The 17,845-nt window shown below is 39.1% G+C and overlaps 1 protein-coding gene across 3 annotated transcripts in view; it reads right to left on the bottom strand.

Annotated features, from left to right (window-relative positions):
• Positions 1 to 1,388: 1,388 nt before the first annotated feature.
• The window catches only part of LOC140476441 (rho GTPase-activating protein 11A-like), a 53,876-nt gene continuing 37,419 nt past the window's right edge, over positions 1,389 to 17,845 (bottom strand). For all 3 annotated transcript variants that reach the window (XM_072569053.1, XM_072569054.1, XM_072569055.1), the window contains 5 exons: positions 17,499 to 17,596; positions 15,613 to 15,739; positions 13,486 to 13,591; positions 10,206 to 10,353; positions 1,389 to 4,377 (listed from right to left, as the gene is read on the bottom strand). In XM_072569053.1, the coding sequence (XP_072425154.1) occupies positions 2,651 to 4,377; positions 10,206 to 10,353; positions 13,486 to 13,591; positions 15,613 to 15,739; positions 17,499 to 17,596 (2,206 nt within the window). In that variant the 3' untranslated portion in view covers positions 1,389 to 2,650. The remainder of the gene's footprint in view (positions 4,378 to 10,205; positions 10,354 to 13,485; positions 13,592 to 15,612; positions 15,740 to 17,498; positions 17,597 to 17,845) is intronic.

Here is a 17,845-nt window from a genome sequence, read left to right as displayed (position 1 = left end):
TATCCTGATCTGTTGCACATTGCATGAGAAGTTAGTTCTCAAAATCATTTTCACCTTTCAGTAGTTAAGAAATACAAGCCATTTCCCATCACTAATGTTGCATTCAATGTCTCAATGCATAGTGAACAAATTTAGCTCAGCTTTACCATTTACAGATGTGAATATTCCATGGCAGAAGAAGCTGCACACATTTCAGCCAATAAGTTTTTTATTGATTCCAAGTCCTTCAGGAGTATTTTTCTGGTGTATTGCTCAACATGCATCCCACGCATCAACCTCACAAAACAAAATGTGGGAAAATAGTGTGCAAAATGGTAGCACTGCCTCCTACAATGCTATAGTAACGACTAGAGAAGTACTTTATTTGCTGTAAAATGAGAGATGTCCTGAAAAGATTCCATATTTTTGCAGGCTTTTCTTTTACACTTTGGCCTTTTTGATGTATCTTGGTACAGGCTTGTTTTCTGTTGAAAACACATTTGCATGACATTTAACAAGACGCTATAGCATGGTATATTTACATGCGGTTTAAAAAAAAACTCCAGGACTGAAATTTCCTATATCAGGAGTAAATATTTTCTGCACATCTTGTGATCGGAATCTGTTTTTACAATAAGGTATGTGACCAAAATGAAAAGAAAATTACAGCTGAAAACCATGGTAATGGCTAGGGATCAGATCTTTTGATAAGACTATTAATATTAAAAGATGAGAGTGAGCCATATTTGGAGACTTCATGCACACACACACAAAGGCTCAAATGTATTTGCCGCATCATTTCTAAAAGGCTTTCCACTACCGAGGTTAAGCTGATTAATTTATAGTTTTCAGGTTCATCCTTGTACTCCTTTTTGAACAAGGTGGAGCATTTGCAATTACTCAGACCTTTGACACGATCCTTCTGAACATGATAACGAGCATTTGCACTATGACTTTACTTTTAGTGCAACCAGCTAACACCTTGTTTATCACTTTTTAGCCCAGTTGGTGTCTTGATTCTAAGTCACTATGAATTTTGGAGTAAATACAGAAGCAAACATCCATGTAATACCCAAACCTAGTCCTACAGTTCCAAGTGTAAATGACCTTGTTGGTGTCTAAAGCCTACGTTATACTACTTATACGTCCAAGGACAATATTCCATTTTACATTGTCTTTTTTTCTCCCCCATTTCCCCTCTGAAAAATTCTACATTAAGCGTGGTTCACACTTGTATTATCAACCTGACACCATTCTAAGTTCTGAATGAGCTTCTTCTTTTAAAAAAAAAATGAAAACTGCATCTGCCTGAAATTGCTCATGATGGTTTAAAGAGGTGCAACTTCAAGGTCAGATCAAACTGGTTTGGAATGACCCAAAGTGATAGTATATACAAATCATAATCTCTGTAAGGTGCCAGGATTAATTTAATTACATCAAATAGAAATAATATCACATTAAGACAACTGAGGCACTGGAATCACTACAAAAAGGAGCAAGACAAAACTCACAACATAGCAGAGGAGAACATCAGGCAAGTCCATGATTCAAATGAGAAATAAAACCAGAGTCTGTAAATTACTGCGTTTCGTTAAACCGTATACAAATTGTTACAAATTGATAAATCTCAATTATTGATTCATTTGGGAGGTTCCAACCTGATTTCCATTCTTCTGACAGTTACACCCTTTTCGGTTTAATCTTACTCGAAGTTTCAGTGAGCTTTTGATCTGTTTCTTCCATCATTCCACTTGATTGTACTGCAAAACTGTGCTTAAGTCAAGAGCAATGTTTTTAAAACTAGTGCACTACAAATAGAAGAATTTTTTAATTTCAATTCTGCTCACTTGAGTTAAATGCTGTAAACATAGACATGAGTATTGTGAACAATTTCTTACAGTTTATGTTTATGCTCAGATCAACTGACAATGATTTCATTGGAAAAGCTGCAATATTAAGTCAAATTCAGCAGGATTGCTGTAAAAAGCTGAGATAGACAATTTACATCTATATTTCATAATAAAAGTAGAGAGAGTACAGCTAAAACATTCCTGTTAATTTTAAAATATAAAACTACAGTACAACATACTGTATAAAACCGTAAAACAACTAAAGGTGCTTAATGGGAATTTCTGATAGAGGATGTGATTTCCAATGTACAGTGAGAAATCTTGTTAAATAGAATCAACACAATAAAATTAGCCTGCATAGTCAACCTACTCTAAACACTGATACTAATGGGAAGCAGGTGAAATTTTACATCGATGATTTTAAAATCTTTACATTTAAATGTCAAACAGAAGTTCAATTCTTCCATCTTCAATTCTTCACTCAGTTTAATGATAATGAACACAATGGACTTACTCAGCAGTGAACTGAAACAAAAATTACTTAATACCACTCAAAGCAAAGAGCAGGACACAGCTTTCTACACAGTTGATCTACACTATGGCAAAGCACACAAATACATACTAATAAAAATGCATAGCTACAAAAATTGTTCTTATGCGTTTGAGAATAGTTACTTAATTTTTAAAAATCAAATTCCAGCATTTCAAGTAATTATAACCTGAATATCAAAGTTGAAGCCAACTTTAAGAGCTCAACTTGTGCAATTGGATGCATCAAAACAGCAGCAATGTGGAATGAAAGCAGATTAATGATAACATATTTATAGGTCGATAGGTTTGGTTGAGAGTTTTCCTGATGATATTGGACACTTTGGTGAACCTCTGTAACGATGTCTTTCCTTTTCTGAAACTTTATGCAACATGGAATTACAGATAGATTTCTCTGGAGTTACACAAGACATATTCTCAATAACTACACTACGCTTTGGCAGTACACCTTCAACTTGATGCATTCTTGACATGTTTCCATTAGTCAAATCTCCAAAAACTGACTGGTTAATACTCCGATCAAAAGAATTCTTCTGCTGACTAGCTAAGCGATCTTGTTTAAAAACTACAGAACATTGTGTTTGTCTTGCTGCTTTGGTTTTGCAAAATCCTTCAACAGACAAAGTATTTTGACACACATCACTTTGTTTACTTTGCTTAACATTTGCATTTTGCACAAATGAAGATGAATTTGAATTAAACAGCAGAACACTTTCATGACTTGCTGATTTAACTAATGGAGAGCCAACTGCGGTTTTACATGATCGAGTCCTAGTCACTATTGATTTGTCATTTCCATACAATAATGAATTCATCCTCCTAATAGAGTGTCGAACAGGAGTACGTTTGAATGATAAAGGTGGTTGAACAGTTTTGTATTTTGGAGTCTGGTCATTTAATGAAAGACTATTGAACCACTGAATATGTTCAATCACTTTGCGATGACCACATTCAGAGGTCTTCAGAACTTGTTCTGAAACTTTCTTCAAAGGGGCATCCAAAGTAAGCCTCTTTGAAGGGAATTCCAAAGCTGGAGTTCCATCTGTAGACAGTAAATTGCTACCACTTTTAGTCAAAGTAGGTTCTAATTCGTTAGGCAAGCGCAAAGACTGGTGCAAATCAGAGGGATGATTACTATTAACTAATGCGTCTGTAGAATGTGGCACAGTTAAGTTTTCTGCAGAAATACCATTTTCAACTTGTTCTTTCAACACTTCATGATTCAAAGGCATCTTATCAGGAGATGACTGTCCTGTAAATGAAAATACTGCAACAGATTTAAATAGTGGTTGGGTTTTGTTTAGACTACTGTGATCATCTAGAGAAGGAAAACACGTGCTATTCTCTTTTAGGACTGCAGTTTCACACATGTCTTGCTGATCTAAAATATTAATGCAGTTTAGATTACTGCTCGTGCTAAATGTCATGTTCATATCAGTTGAGCTGGAATCTATTTTGAGATTTTGAAGTTTTATTTCAGAAACAGGTTTGGCTGGCAATTCAGGACATGAACATTTTGAATCTGATGCATCTTCATATGTACTATCAGGCTTCTGAGGGGCAGCCACATTTTCAGTCTGTTGGAGAAGCAAGTCATGGTTACACAGGTTTTTCACAGTGGAAGGTTTATGGTCTCCAGCAAATGAACCTAGGTCACTTCCAGATTCAGAAAATGCCCTTTCAATTTTCAATACCGTTTCTCCAGTCACAATGTTTGCAACTTCACTTTCAGAAGTTCTGCTCTCTCGGCTGTCACTTCTGTGAACTGCGCACTGGTTCCGGAAATCTCCTGGTATGGTGGGTGGTTTCCCAATGACTAGCGCAGGTTCTGATTGAGAAGTTCTGGAATTTAGGTAACACTCTAATGGAGCTCCCACATCAGGATGGCTACAAATTACTTGGGACCCAGTGGGACTGGCACCATTCCAAGACATTCGATGGATATCTTTATTGCACGGAGTGAGAAGATTTTCTTCGGATTTACTTATGCACTTTAAGTCTGAAAAGAAACACAAAGCAATTATTGAATGAAATGTTAAATTAGATGCTCCAGCCTAAGGTGAAATGTTGAATGAAAAGCAAAAAAAAATATCATAATGCAGAAGATGCAGCTCAACTATTTACTAGTCAGGTACAATTAGCTATTTTTAAATGGCCTATCATACTGAATTTGGAGGAGCTGGTGATGGACAGGGGAGTGGACAAAGTTAAAAATCACAACACCAGGTTATCATCCAACAGGCTTATTTGGAATACAAATAAAACGGTGGGACTATAAACTGCTGTTGTGTGATTTTTAACTTTATCATATTGGAAGCATGGTGTCATATTCAGCAGTGTTTTTTAATTGTTTCTACCTTTCTAAGTTAACGAATGATTGCACTCCAAAAACTGGTGATGACAACTAAGCTAATTATGAAAGCAGAAGGACCCTGTTTTACTGACACATGTAACTGCTAAAACAACACTGACTTTTCCAAAAAACAAGGATATCCCCTTCTCAGTGGTTTGAATCCCAAGAAGGTGGACAGCTTACTTAAGCTGACGAGGTGCATTCTAGCGAGTCCAGTAAAAACAAGTCTCTGTTTTGCATTTCCTTGTGTACAACCACCTACCATCCATTAAAAAGCATGACAGCTTCAGCCAAAGTTAAAAATCACACAACACCAGGTTACACTCCAACATGTTTAATTGGAAGCACACTAGGTTTCTGAGCGTCGCTTCTTCATCAGCTGATAGTGGAGGACTCAATCTTAACACACAGAATTTATAGCAAAAATTTACAGTATGATGTAACTGAAATTATACATTGAAAAATTGATTGTCTGTTAAGTGCGGCATCTGTTTGAATACCAAGATAGTTTCACTTCTTTCATGTGTAAATCACAAAACCTTTTTTTTTTAAAAGCGTTGCATTCTCAGGTTAGCTGTTAACAATGGTGATAGCTAGACAATATGTTGAAGGTATTAGACCCCTGTGTTCTCTGTCTATGCCATGATGTTTAGATCGATTCTAATCTAAAAAGTGAGATAACGGAGTTCTACATGAATGCATGCAGTTTTTGAACAAAGTACAACGTAACCCTGTAAGTACAAATTCACCCCACAAAATATATGTGTGCATGTGGGTCTTTGTCTGTGTGTGTGTGTCTGTCTGGGTTGGGGGTTGTGAGTGTGACAAAGTGTATGTGCCCAACACCGGCATCTCCAAATCCTGACAACTTCAGCCAAGAACCACATCTAAAACTCATAACAGTTACATTCAATATTTTCACCAAAATGGAAGATAAATGTTGAGAAAGCCATTTTCTTTTAATTTTGATTCTATGTATTGGCATGCTGGGAACAGGGATTTGAGGAATGCTATAACACTTGGAAAACCTGGAAATCTGGGTTTTAACTCAAAAGTGTTCTCCTTCTAAATTCAACAGGCTTTCTATACAGTCTGAAAGGAACACCATCCATTCATGCCGAGAATATCCAGGACGTCCCAATACCAGACAAGGGGGCAAGGACACAATCTGATAGGAGGAAAACATGGCTGAGAAGAAGAAAGAGAAAAAAAAGATTAAAAAAAAGAAAATCGGGATGAGGCACTCCTAGTCTTAACTTGCTGGGAGATATTTGTCGTCTCCCAAGAATGTCCTCATCTCCTGTAGCTACCAGGTTTAGCAAGGACAGGGAACAAACCTGCAAAGCAGGTTAACTGAGAGGTAAACATTATTAGCACATTTAAAATACTAATTTACCCTCTGGGAGCTCATTGGACACATTTCCTTCTTAAGTTTCAGTAATAACTTAAAATGAGCTAGCTATTTGGATACAAAATTGGCTCGAAGGTAGGAGACATAGGGTGGTGGTGGAGGGTTGCTTTCTGGACTAGAGCCCTGTGACCAACGGTGCACTGCAAGAATCGGTGCTGGTTCCACGGCTTTTTGTGATTAACATTAATTATTTGGATGTGAATTTAGGAGATATTGTTAGTCAGTTTGCAGTTAACACCAAAATTGGTGCTGTAGTGGACAGAGAAAAAAGGTTACCAGAGAGTACAATGGGACCTTGTTCAGATGGGCCAAGGAGTGGCAGATGGAGTTTAAATTTAGATAAATGTGAGGTGCTGCATTTTGGTTAAAACAAATGAGGGCAAAATTTATATACTAACACTAAGGTCCTGGGGTATGTTGCCAAAGAGACCTTCGGGTAGAGGTTCACAGTTCCTTGAAAGTGGAATCGCAGGTAGACAGTAGTGGAGGAGGAGTTTGCCTTTATGGGTCAGTACATTGAGCATAGGAACTGAAAGAACAGCGGATGCTGTAAATCAGAAACAAAAACAGAAGTTGTTGGAAAAAACTCAGCGAGCTTGGCAGCATCTGTGAAGAGAAATCAAAGTTAACATTTTAGGTCCAGTGACCCTGCCTCAGCTGTTCTGGGGAAGGGTAAACAGACCATAAATGTTAATTTTGATTTCTCTTTACAGATGCTGAAAGACCTGCTGAGCCTTTCCAGCAATTTTTGTTTTTGCATTGCGTATAGGAGCTGGGAGGTCACACTGTGGCTGTACAGGACATTGGTGAGGCCACTTTTAGAATATTGCATTCAATTCTGGTCTTCCTGCTTTAGAAAAAAATGCTGCGAAACTTAAAAGGGCTCAGAAAAGATTTAGAAGGATGTTATCAAGGTTGGAGGGTTTGAGCTATATATAGGGAGAACTGAATAGGCTAGGGCTATTTTCCCTGGATTATGAGTTCCCTACACATAAAATCCTCCTTGTCACAACCTTGAACTGTACTTTTCCCTAATGTCACTGAGCAAAGAGTAATAGAGTACAAATATGAAAAATTGTGGCCAATTTTATGCTCCAAGACTATACCTATTGAGTACAGCATTAAAACTCCCCAAACTCATCTTACTCAAGATTCCTGTGGAAGAGACCACTACCTAATTAGTCTGGGTTGAATTAGAATCCATCTTAATAGCAAAACAACAGCAGCATTTGTTGCTTCAGGGAATATTACAGCACTCAAGAGTTGATACTGGGTAAAGATTTCAGCGTCAAACCCCCTTTACTTCATTGCCCAGTTAACATGGATGTGAATGGACTGAGAAATAGCCGCCACAGCCATTTCCGCCCCCATGATGAGCATCACTTCCATTGAAGACATCACTCCTGAACCCATACCACACCCACACCAATGGCAATCTCCACCTCCACTCCCAGTTCCAGCTCCACCCCAGGTCCTGGCTCCCAGCCCTGCTGTGTTTTTATTATTCTCTCTGACCTCCCCCTTACTGAGGATGAATGTTCAGTTCTCAGCAAAGGCTTCCACACTCTACAATCCCTCTACACTCTTGGATTAATGAGTTTGACAAGCACATTGAACATTTCTTCCACTGCCACATTCACTTTTTTTGATCAAGATTCCCACCCATCCACGGCAGACCCTTTCTCCCACCTCCAACACATCCCTGGACTCCTTGTGCTGGCCTGTTACCCGCCCTTGAACCTTCATTTCTAACTGCTGCCGTGACACAGACTGCCTCAACCTGTCCACCCCCATCACCCGCTCCAACCTTCTGCCCTCACAACGTGCAGCCCTCCCCTCCAACCCCAAGATTACCATTAAACCAGCGGGCGGTGGGGGGTCGCAATGGTAGTTTGGCGCACTGACCTCTACACTGCTGAAGTCAGGTGCCACCTCGCAGACACCTCCTCCGACTGCCCAGTCACCACCTATCGCCAAATCCTCATCTCCTAGACCATCCACAACCTAATCACCTCTGGGGACCTCCCATTCACAGCCTCCAACCTCATAGTCCAACCACTGCCCAATTCTACCTCCTACCGAAGATTCACAAACCTGACTTCCCTGGTTGACCCATTGTCTGAGCCTGCTTCCGTCCCACAGAACTCAGCTCTGCATGCCTTGACACCGTTCTGTCCCTGTAGTGCAGGAACTCCTCACCTCCATTTGGGACACCATCCACTCCCTTCACCTCCTCCAAGACTTTCATTTCCCCGGCTCCCTACACCTCATCTTCACCATGGACACTCAGTCCCTGTACACATCTATCCACCACCATGAATGCCTCCAACCCCTCAGTTTCTTCCTTTCACACCATTCCAACCAGTACCCTTCCATCAATACCCTAATCCACCTGGTCAAACTGGTCCTCACCCGTAACTTTTCCTGCTAATCCTCCCACTTCCTCCAAACCAATGGGCACCCGCATGCTCCCATGAGGAGTCTGAACAGTTCATCAACTTCACTAACACCTTTCACCCAGACCTCAAATTCATCTGGACCATTTCAGACATCCCCCTCCTCTTCCTGGGCCTCTCCATCGCCATCTGCGGCGACCGACTAACCACTGACATTTACTATAAACCCAGAGACTCCCACAGCTACTTGGGCTCCACCTCCTCCTATTCTGCCTCCTGTAAAAACCCCTTATTCCCAATTCGTCTGCTGCATCTGTTCCCAGGACGACCAATTCCACCATAGAAAATCCCAGATGGCCTCTTTCTTCCAAGACCATAATTTCCCCTCTCATATGGTCAATGATGCCCTCCAGCGCATCTCCTTATTTTCCACACCTCAGTCCTTGAATCCCACTCCTCCCAACGCAGGAAGGACAGAACACGCACCCCCCCCCCCCACACCTTCCACCCTACAAAACTCTGTATACATCGCATCAACATCCACCACCTCCGCCACCTACAAACAGACCCCACCACTAGGGATATACTTCCCACTCACACCTATCAGCATTTCTGAGAAGCTATTCCGTCCACACCTCCCCACTTCCTCATCCCTCTCCCAGCACCTTCCCCTGTCACCACAAGTGCAATGTGTGCCCACACCTTCGTCCAAGACGCCAAAGGATCCTTTCACATCACACAGAAATTCACTTGTACTTCTACAAAAGTCACCTCCTGTATCTGTTGCACCCACTGTGGTCTCCTCTACATCAGAAAGACAGGACGCCAACTTTCGGATCATTTCAGAGAACATCTCTGGGACACCTGCACCAGCCAACCCCAACACCCTGTGGCTGAACAGTTTAACTCCACCTCCCAATCCATCAAGGACATGCAGATCCTGGGCCTCCTCCATCGCCAAACCCTAACCACCTGGAGGAAGAACGCCTCATCCTCTGTCTTGGGACCCTGCAGAGATTAGTGTGGACTTCACCAGTTTCCTCATTTCCTCTCCCCCCATCTCATTCCAGTCACAAGCCTCCAACTCGGCACTGCCCTCTGGACCTGTCCGGCTTTTGCATCTAGCCACTCCACCTTGTAACCTTCTCCACCACATTCATCTAACTATTGCATTCCCAGCCACCTTCATCCAGCCCATACCCCTACCATTTATCTCTCAGGCCCCCGGCCCACAAGCCTCATTCCTGATGAAGGACTTACGCCTGAAATGTCAAGTCTCCTGCTCCTCGAATGCTGCCTGACCTGCTGTACTTTTCCAGCACCACTCTCTCAACTCTGAAGTCAGTATCTGCAATCCTCACTTTCTCTTCCCTGAGAAATACCCTATTACTACACTGAATTCTGAATAAAGGCTGAAAATTTTGTATCTCTCTTTTGGCAATGAAAAAGGTCCACCTCAAAGAGCAATGCATTTTGAGTAATAATAGAATTATAAACTGAATAATAGAACTAGGATTTTATACAATAGGGTTTTATGCACTTACAAAATCATTTATTTACAATGTCATATTTTGAATTTTGGACTTAGCCTGTAACTTTCCTAATACATACCATGTTAGGTAAGTTAGATACATGATGAAATAAATAGGAAACTTGATCAGCTTTACCTCTTGTATCTCTGTGTTTTACGACTGGGGTTGATGGGAGATCTTCTGCTGAGAACCATCTGTAGTCGTGAACATCACACTGATTTGCAAGACGCCAACCAATATTTTCTGATCCATTTGGAGCTGGGCCTCTGGAGGATAAAATATTCTGTGCAAAATTAAAATACTCATAAGTTTAATTTGAAAAATCCAATGAATACAAAAAAAGTTAAGGATACTGTTTATAAGTACCATAGAAATGGAACAGTTTGGGATAAAAACACAAATTCTATGAAAGGTTAAATGCATACTTTGGCCCAGATTCTGCAACCGTAACAAAAGAACCTAACAATGCTTAAACACATTATGGGGTAAACTGCGTTCATACAAGTGCACTTAAGCACTGAAATATGGGTACAGTCAGAGATGTTCCACAGTAACAGTACTCACCAAAAGACTTGGCATTAAAGTGAATGCATTGCACATCTTTCAAGTACTTTCTAATTCGTTACCCACTAAAGGCATCATTAAACTTTACTCACTCCTAGATGGACCCACCAAAATATTTGATTATAGTATGAGTAATTACTTCCAAATAATAATTACCTGGACCTGAAGATTGAAATAATGCAAATTCTCATCCTTTCAGAAGTTAAGGAATGAAGATTTTATTTTTTCACTTTGCTACTAAACTCTTAGATTTTCAATCTCATTTACCTAGCCCAATCTGTTTTCTGCTCATGATTTAAACCTCATGGGTACTTTCTGATATAGATTCTGCAAACCTAAGAGAAGTATTCTTCCATTTGCATAGTTTAAGAGATTCACTGTTTCTTTCTCTGTAGACACCAGAAATCCACTGGAGCACCACACAGTAGATTAGATGCTGGATTAGAGAAAGCAGCTCATCGAGTCAGAGTCAGAGATGTACAGTACAGAAACAGACTCCTCGGTTCAACTCATCCGTGCTGACAAGATATCCCAACCTAATCTAGTCCCATTTGCTAGCAGCCGGCCCATATCCCTCAAAATCCTTCAGAATCATATACCCATCCAGATGCCTTTTAAATGTTGCAATTGTACCAGCCTCCACCACTTTCTCTAGCAGCTCATTCCACACACGCACCACCCTCTGTGTAAAAAGGTTGGCCCTTAGGTGTCCTTTATATCTTTCCTGTCTCACCCTAAACCTATGCTCTCCAGTTCTGGACTCCCCATCCTATGGAAAAGAATTTGTCTATTTATCCTATCAATGCACTTCATGATTTTATAGACCTCTGTAAGGTCACCCTTCAGCTTCCGACACTGCAGGGAAAACAACTCAAAAACCTACCAAATTGAGGGCAGCAGTCATTAAGGTGAATGGTAAGAATTATTATTTCACAGCTGGCTGTAAAATCTAGACTTATATGTACAAGGCTGATCCTTTGCTACATAAATGTCTTGTGTTCTCTAACATGAAAAGAAACAGACTTATAACCTACCAACGTAGAAATGTGGTGATTGCTTTGTCAGCACTGAATATTGGCATTAATAAAAGAAAAAAAGCAAATACAAAATGACACTTCAAAAATGAAAGATACAAGGGCCTTTAGCATTTTATTGAATCATGGAGATATGCAGCACAGAAACAAACCCTTCTGTCCAACCTGTCCACGCCAACCAGATATCCTAAATTAATCTAGTCCCATTTGTCAACACTTGGCCCATATCCCTCTACACCTTTCTTATTCATTTACCCTCCAGATGCCTTTTAAAGTATTGGAATTGTACCAGCCTCCATCACTTCCTCTGGCAGCTCATTCCATGCACACACTACACATTGCATGAAAAGGTTGTCCCTTCGGTCCCTTTTAAATTTTACCCCGTTCACCCTAAACATATGCCCTCTACTTCTGGACTCCTCCACCCCAGGGAAAGTACTTTGTCTATTTATCTTATCCATGCCCCTTTTGACTTTATAAACCTCTATAAGGTCACCCTTCAGCCTCATACTCTCCAGGGGATACAGCCCCAACCTATTCAGCCTCTCCTTACAGCTCAAACCTTCCTGTAAATCATTTCTGAACCCTTTCAAATTTCACATAGGAGGGAGGCCAGAACTGCACAACATTCTAAAAGTAGCCTAACTAACGTTCTGTACAGCCACAACCTGACCTCCCAACTCCTGTACTCGATGCCTTGTCCAATAAAGGAAAGCATGCTAAACGTCTTCTTCACTAACTTGTCTACCTGAAACTCCACTCTCAAGGAACTATGAACCTGCACTCCAAGGTCTCTTTCTTCAGCAAACTCCCCAGGACACTTACAATTAAGTGTATAAGTCCTGTCCTGATTTCTCTTTCCAAAATGCAGCACCTTGCATTTATCTAAATTAAACTCCATCTGCCACTCCTCGGCCCATTGGCCCATCTGATCAAGAGGTAACCTTCTTCACTGTCCACTACACCTCCAATTTTGGTGTCATCTGCAAACTTACTAATAATACTTCCTATGCTCACATCAAAATAATTTAGAAAATGACAAAAAGCAGTGGACACAGCACCGATCCTTGTGGGACGTGGTGGGTTTCTTTTGCAGAACAGAAAATTTTGAACTTTAACATGTGTCAAAACCTCCTGCAGCTTCTGCACACGCTACGTCTTCACACTAAGTTGTTAAGTTTAAAGCATCAAAAATTTGATTCCACTGTACAGTTGTCCTTTTACATAAAATTTGCTTTAATGTGCACAATTTGAACACTGTATCCTGTTTACTTCTAGCTATTTAAAATTATGTGCTTAATCTTTACTAAGACCCACCAAGGGGAGAAAAGATCCACATTTATTGTATAGAGTACACTTTCCCCAAACAAAAACTAATTATCAAAACAGTTTGGCAACAACAGTTCCCACTTCTGGGAACCATTAATCTTTTAGCTTCATATAAAGAAAAGCTATTCATTTGTCCTTCAAATGCCCATTATACATCACTATAAACCTTTGAACTTCCAAAACTGATGCCTAGAAGTGTAACTTAATTAGATTACTATCAACTAAATCAAGAGTCCCAAATATAACAATTTCAAATCAGCAATCTGTTTTCTTAAAGGAAGACAATTTCAATACGAAAGCAAACCATTACACAAAGAACATTTGGAAGGGAGAGGAAGACAAATTAGATTTTTCATTTAATAAGTCAATTCTCAATATTTTTTCCAACAATATATCTAACATAGATGACACATGAAACATTTGAATTAAACAGATACAAAACCAGACCAATTGGACAACTTTAAATGGTTAGAAAAGTATAAACTTACCAAGTCTTTGTTTTTTCCAAGGCTAAATCTTAAACGTAAGGACTTGCGGACCATTCTTTTTCGACTAAGCTTGGGAGAAAAGCAACTAGCTTTTCCAGATTCCATTCTACAAAATAAATTGATTGTTTACTTACTTATAATCAATCTATTCCAGTCTTTTATTGTCAATAGTTGTCTCATGTCTCACTTTTCCCCTCCTCTCAAAGCTGCAAACTATTTCCTGCAGTCAGCACCCTGTAACTTATATGTAGGAAGGATCATACTCAAACTTGATCCTTTCTTTACATCATGTTCACCCATGCACAATTCAATTAGAATCTACTGGATAGCACTAAGGACTAAAAACTCTAGGGTGACTTTTATCTCCTCTTTTCAGTCCAAGGAAACCAGCACAATGAATGGTTACTGACTAGCTGAAATGGGTACAGAAATTTTGTAGCTTTATGGTAATATGCCTAAGATACATACTCAGCAGCTTAAGATTTCATTATGGAAAAGCAATCTTTGAATACACCCAAGGAAGAAAACTAAAATCCTTCAAGGTGCAAACACTAATGTACATTAATCACACGTGCCACTAGATGCAGCATTACTAATTAAATAAAGAAAATGCTGCCATCTCAAAAAAGGTCCAATTGTAATAGTGAGAAACTTGACACTATTTTGTGATTCAAGACAATTCCCAAGCTACAATCAAAACAAGCAGCGTAAAAAGCATCATTTATATCACTTAGGTAAACATAAGGGATCTATTAATAATTGTACTCACAGTGGTTTTAATGCTAAAATAATGTCCCAAGCCAATTTGCAGATAGGCAAAATCACCAAACTGCCAACAAACAGTGAATTTTAAACCTATCAAAGAGATAGGTTTTGAGGAAGTTTTTCCTTCAATGTGCATTTAGACATTAGGGGCTTGGACATTCAATACAGATTACAAGGCCAGAGTCTTTTAGAGAAACAGAACTTAATGCGGGAAATGAAAAGTACAACAGATCTCTGAACAAGTTCGAGCACACAGACCTTGATGAGCAGCCAGAAAAGCAGCCCTTCTAGTGAGCAAGTGTGGAGGTGATAATAGCAAAGAATGAGACATGGAAAAAGATAGTGTGTAAACTTGAACGTAGAGTGAGTGGCTGGCAAATGCTGTGAAAACTTGGCCCTGGGTCAATAAATGGTCAAATGCAATCTGACTCAGTAGCCAGGGAATTCGTGGGATCTTTGTCATTGGCTTAGTTAGGAATCAACCACATTGTTGTGGGTCTGGAATCACATGTCCACCTGAGTCTGTAAGGATACCAGATTTCCTTCGGAAAATACGTGAGTGCATCAGATGGGCTTATAATGATAATCAACAACGGTTGCTATCAGGCCAACATCTTATTCTTGTTTTTTTAAAAACTTGGATGCAAATTTCAGCATGCCTAGACCGTTAACCTGGGGTTTCTGAATTATTAGCTAGGTGACATTCCCACCACACCATTCTCTTCTCTCGAAACATAAAAAATTCTAATTGAGAGAGCTAACAAAACAGAGCCACATTGAATAAAATTCTACATATTAATACATAAAGATGGACTCATAGTATTATAAGTAGGCTAGATTTAGCATATCACTAAGTTGCAAACTCAAATCTTGTGCAATTACATTTCTTCTGCAACTTACTACCCTAAATGGACCTTTCTTTTGCCCATTTTTAATGCGAAAGTGAAAATGTGGGTGCAGAGTATACAATCTTTAATTAGTGGATAGAAAGTCAGAGATGCAGATATACAGTTGTTCGAACAGAACCTTCTACAAGGGTAACGAGTGAATGGTTATGTTGAAAAAATGTTTGTAAAATTAATTATGTGCATATATATCTCTATTGCTTGCAAATGCATGTGTCAAACACAAAACTACAGGATTTTCGCACTATGTATTGTCTCCTTACATTTTAAAATTATGTTCTTATGCATTCAAGGAATAAACCAGTCATGCTTTGGTCAGTTTTTTAAAAACTAAACTGCATTGGTAGGTAAAAATCATATTCATGGTTACTTGTTACTGAAATAAAATATGTTTAAAATAGTTATTAATAATTCACAAAACACACAAGTTAACCAGGCAAATACAAGAATTTGTTACCTCTCCACTTTGTTTTCTAGCCGTTTACTTTTCCGTCGATTTATTGATTTAGTTGACTGAGGCATAACACTTCCAGCAGAGAGGGACAGAGGACCTTGTAATGACTCTAGAGACACTGGAGGACTACCTTCAAACATACAATGTATTGTGTAATTAACAAAGCAAATAAATAAAACAATCACAAATTCATTCTAACTAAATCTGCCATCTCTTCAGAAATTTTGCAAGAAGTCTTTAAAAAAAATCACTTCAAGTGGATAAAGACCAAAGTAAAATTCTGGGTACAATGACTAGATACAGAATATAAAAAATAACATACAATGTTTAAACAATCTCTGATACCAGCAATTCCATAATTTAGCCATTAGCTCTAGTCAGAGATCACAAAGCTAAATGAATCTATAAATTAATCTGTGTCAGAATATCATACAATCCAACGTCTTCTGCTTACACAAGTACTAACTTTAATTATCAATGCTATATCTATAAGTGTCTGCGATTTCTCAATTCACAATCTTTTTGGAGTGGAGATGGGAATGAAATATGGAGGTATTCAGGTAGTAACTTCAAAATCCATGGCGCAAACATGGAAATTCAAACTCTCATTTAAAGTAGGCATGTTTAGATTGCTAAGAAAGGGGGTGTTAAGATGTACAAATTACATATTCCAAAGCAATAAATAGTTTCTTCACTACATGAGGACATGGTAGTTCGGTGGCCAGCCATGCTGCCTCACAGCACCAGGAACCCAGGTTCAATTCCAGCCTCGGACAACTGTGTGTGGAGTTTGCACATTCTCCCAGTGTCTATGCGGGTTTCCTCCGGGTGCTCCAGTTTCCTCCCACAGTTCAAAGATGTGCAGGTTAGATGAATTGGCCATGCTAAATTGCCCATAGTGGTCAGGGATGTGTGGTTTATTTGCATTAGTCAGGGGAAATGTCGATTAATAGGCTTGGGGAATGGGTCTGGGTGGGATACTTTTCAGAGGGTTGGTGTCGACTTGTTGGGCCAAATGGCCTGTTTCCACACTGTAGGGATTTTATGACAATTTCCCACATATTAAACATGGCCCAACTGTAGATGCCAGATAAACTCAAGTTCACAACCAATATAAAAGTACTCCTGGTTTTCCTTTATACATAAAAAAGGTCTATATTAAACTTTAAGCTGCAAAAAAAAAACTCCTCATTCGTGATATTTAAAATTTGTAAATTTCCAAACTCAAGACTTGTTTTTAATAAGTTACAATGGGTGTTGACAGAATGTTGATTGGCAACAGTGAAAACCACTATGAAAATAGATATAAAAATACAAACTGCTGGGTGTACACAGCAGGTCTCTCAGCATTTATAGGGACAGAAACAGACTTAGTATGTCAAGTTGTGACCTTCCATCAGAATTGGTCTCTCCTAGCAAATGTTGCCAAACCTGCTGACTATTTCCAGCATTTTCTGTTTTTCAGTATCCTCAGTGCATTCCTTTGGGAAAACATGGGGTTTGTCTCAAATTAATGCCACAATTCAACAAGTTCAAATTAGATCTGTAAAGATAGTTTGAGAAGTAATCTTTCCAAATGGTATCAAGATCATTTCTACCTGTATATGGAAATTGATAACATGAGGAAGAATAATTTGTAATTTTATAGCAGCTTGAATGCAATGAGCGAGAGACAAAAGAAAAAGACTAAAAAGCAGTACCGGACATCATAAATTATGGGTGCTCAAAATGCCAGAATTCATATTCAACTATACCCTCTAAATAAAGTGTTGAAAAATATACTATGTTCATATTGCAGCATTTTTTCTTAAAAAGATCTTACATCAGATCACCAGAGGATAAGTGCAGAAGCAAACTTTCTATAAAGGAATTGAAGGTCTTTTTCATACCATCATCTTTCTTGATGTCATCTGACAATGGTGTAGAATTCTGACTGAGAAAACTGCTGGGCAACAATTCCAAAGCTATATTATGCCTTATCGAACGCCTGTGAGGAATAACATTTTTTTCCGTTTACGTGCATTTTAGAAAGCATCGAACTGTCAACAGCAAAACAAAATACCCCTGGTGACCTTAACCAGAAATTAATAAAATGATAAAAGTGCTAGTATGACAAGGTACTTGCAAAGCTGTTTTCCCTATCCTACATATTTGAAGTAGATACACTCTAATTTTGAGAAGTTCTGCATTTCTTCTGGGTTGGGGAGTGTGCTGCTTCAGGGGAGACACGCCTGTT

The sequence above is a fragment of the Chiloscyllium punctatum genome, chromosome 4, assembly GCF_047496795.1.
Source record: "Chiloscyllium punctatum isolate Juve2018m chromosome 4, sChiPun1.3, whole genome shotgun sequence".
NCBI classification, from domain to species: domain Eukaryota; kingdom Metazoa; phylum Chordata; class Chondrichthyes; order Orectolobiformes; family Hemiscylliidae; genus Chiloscyllium; species Chiloscyllium punctatum.
The sequence above is the reverse complement of the archived record's forward strand: the minus strand, read 5'-3'. Positions and strand labels throughout refer to the sequence as shown.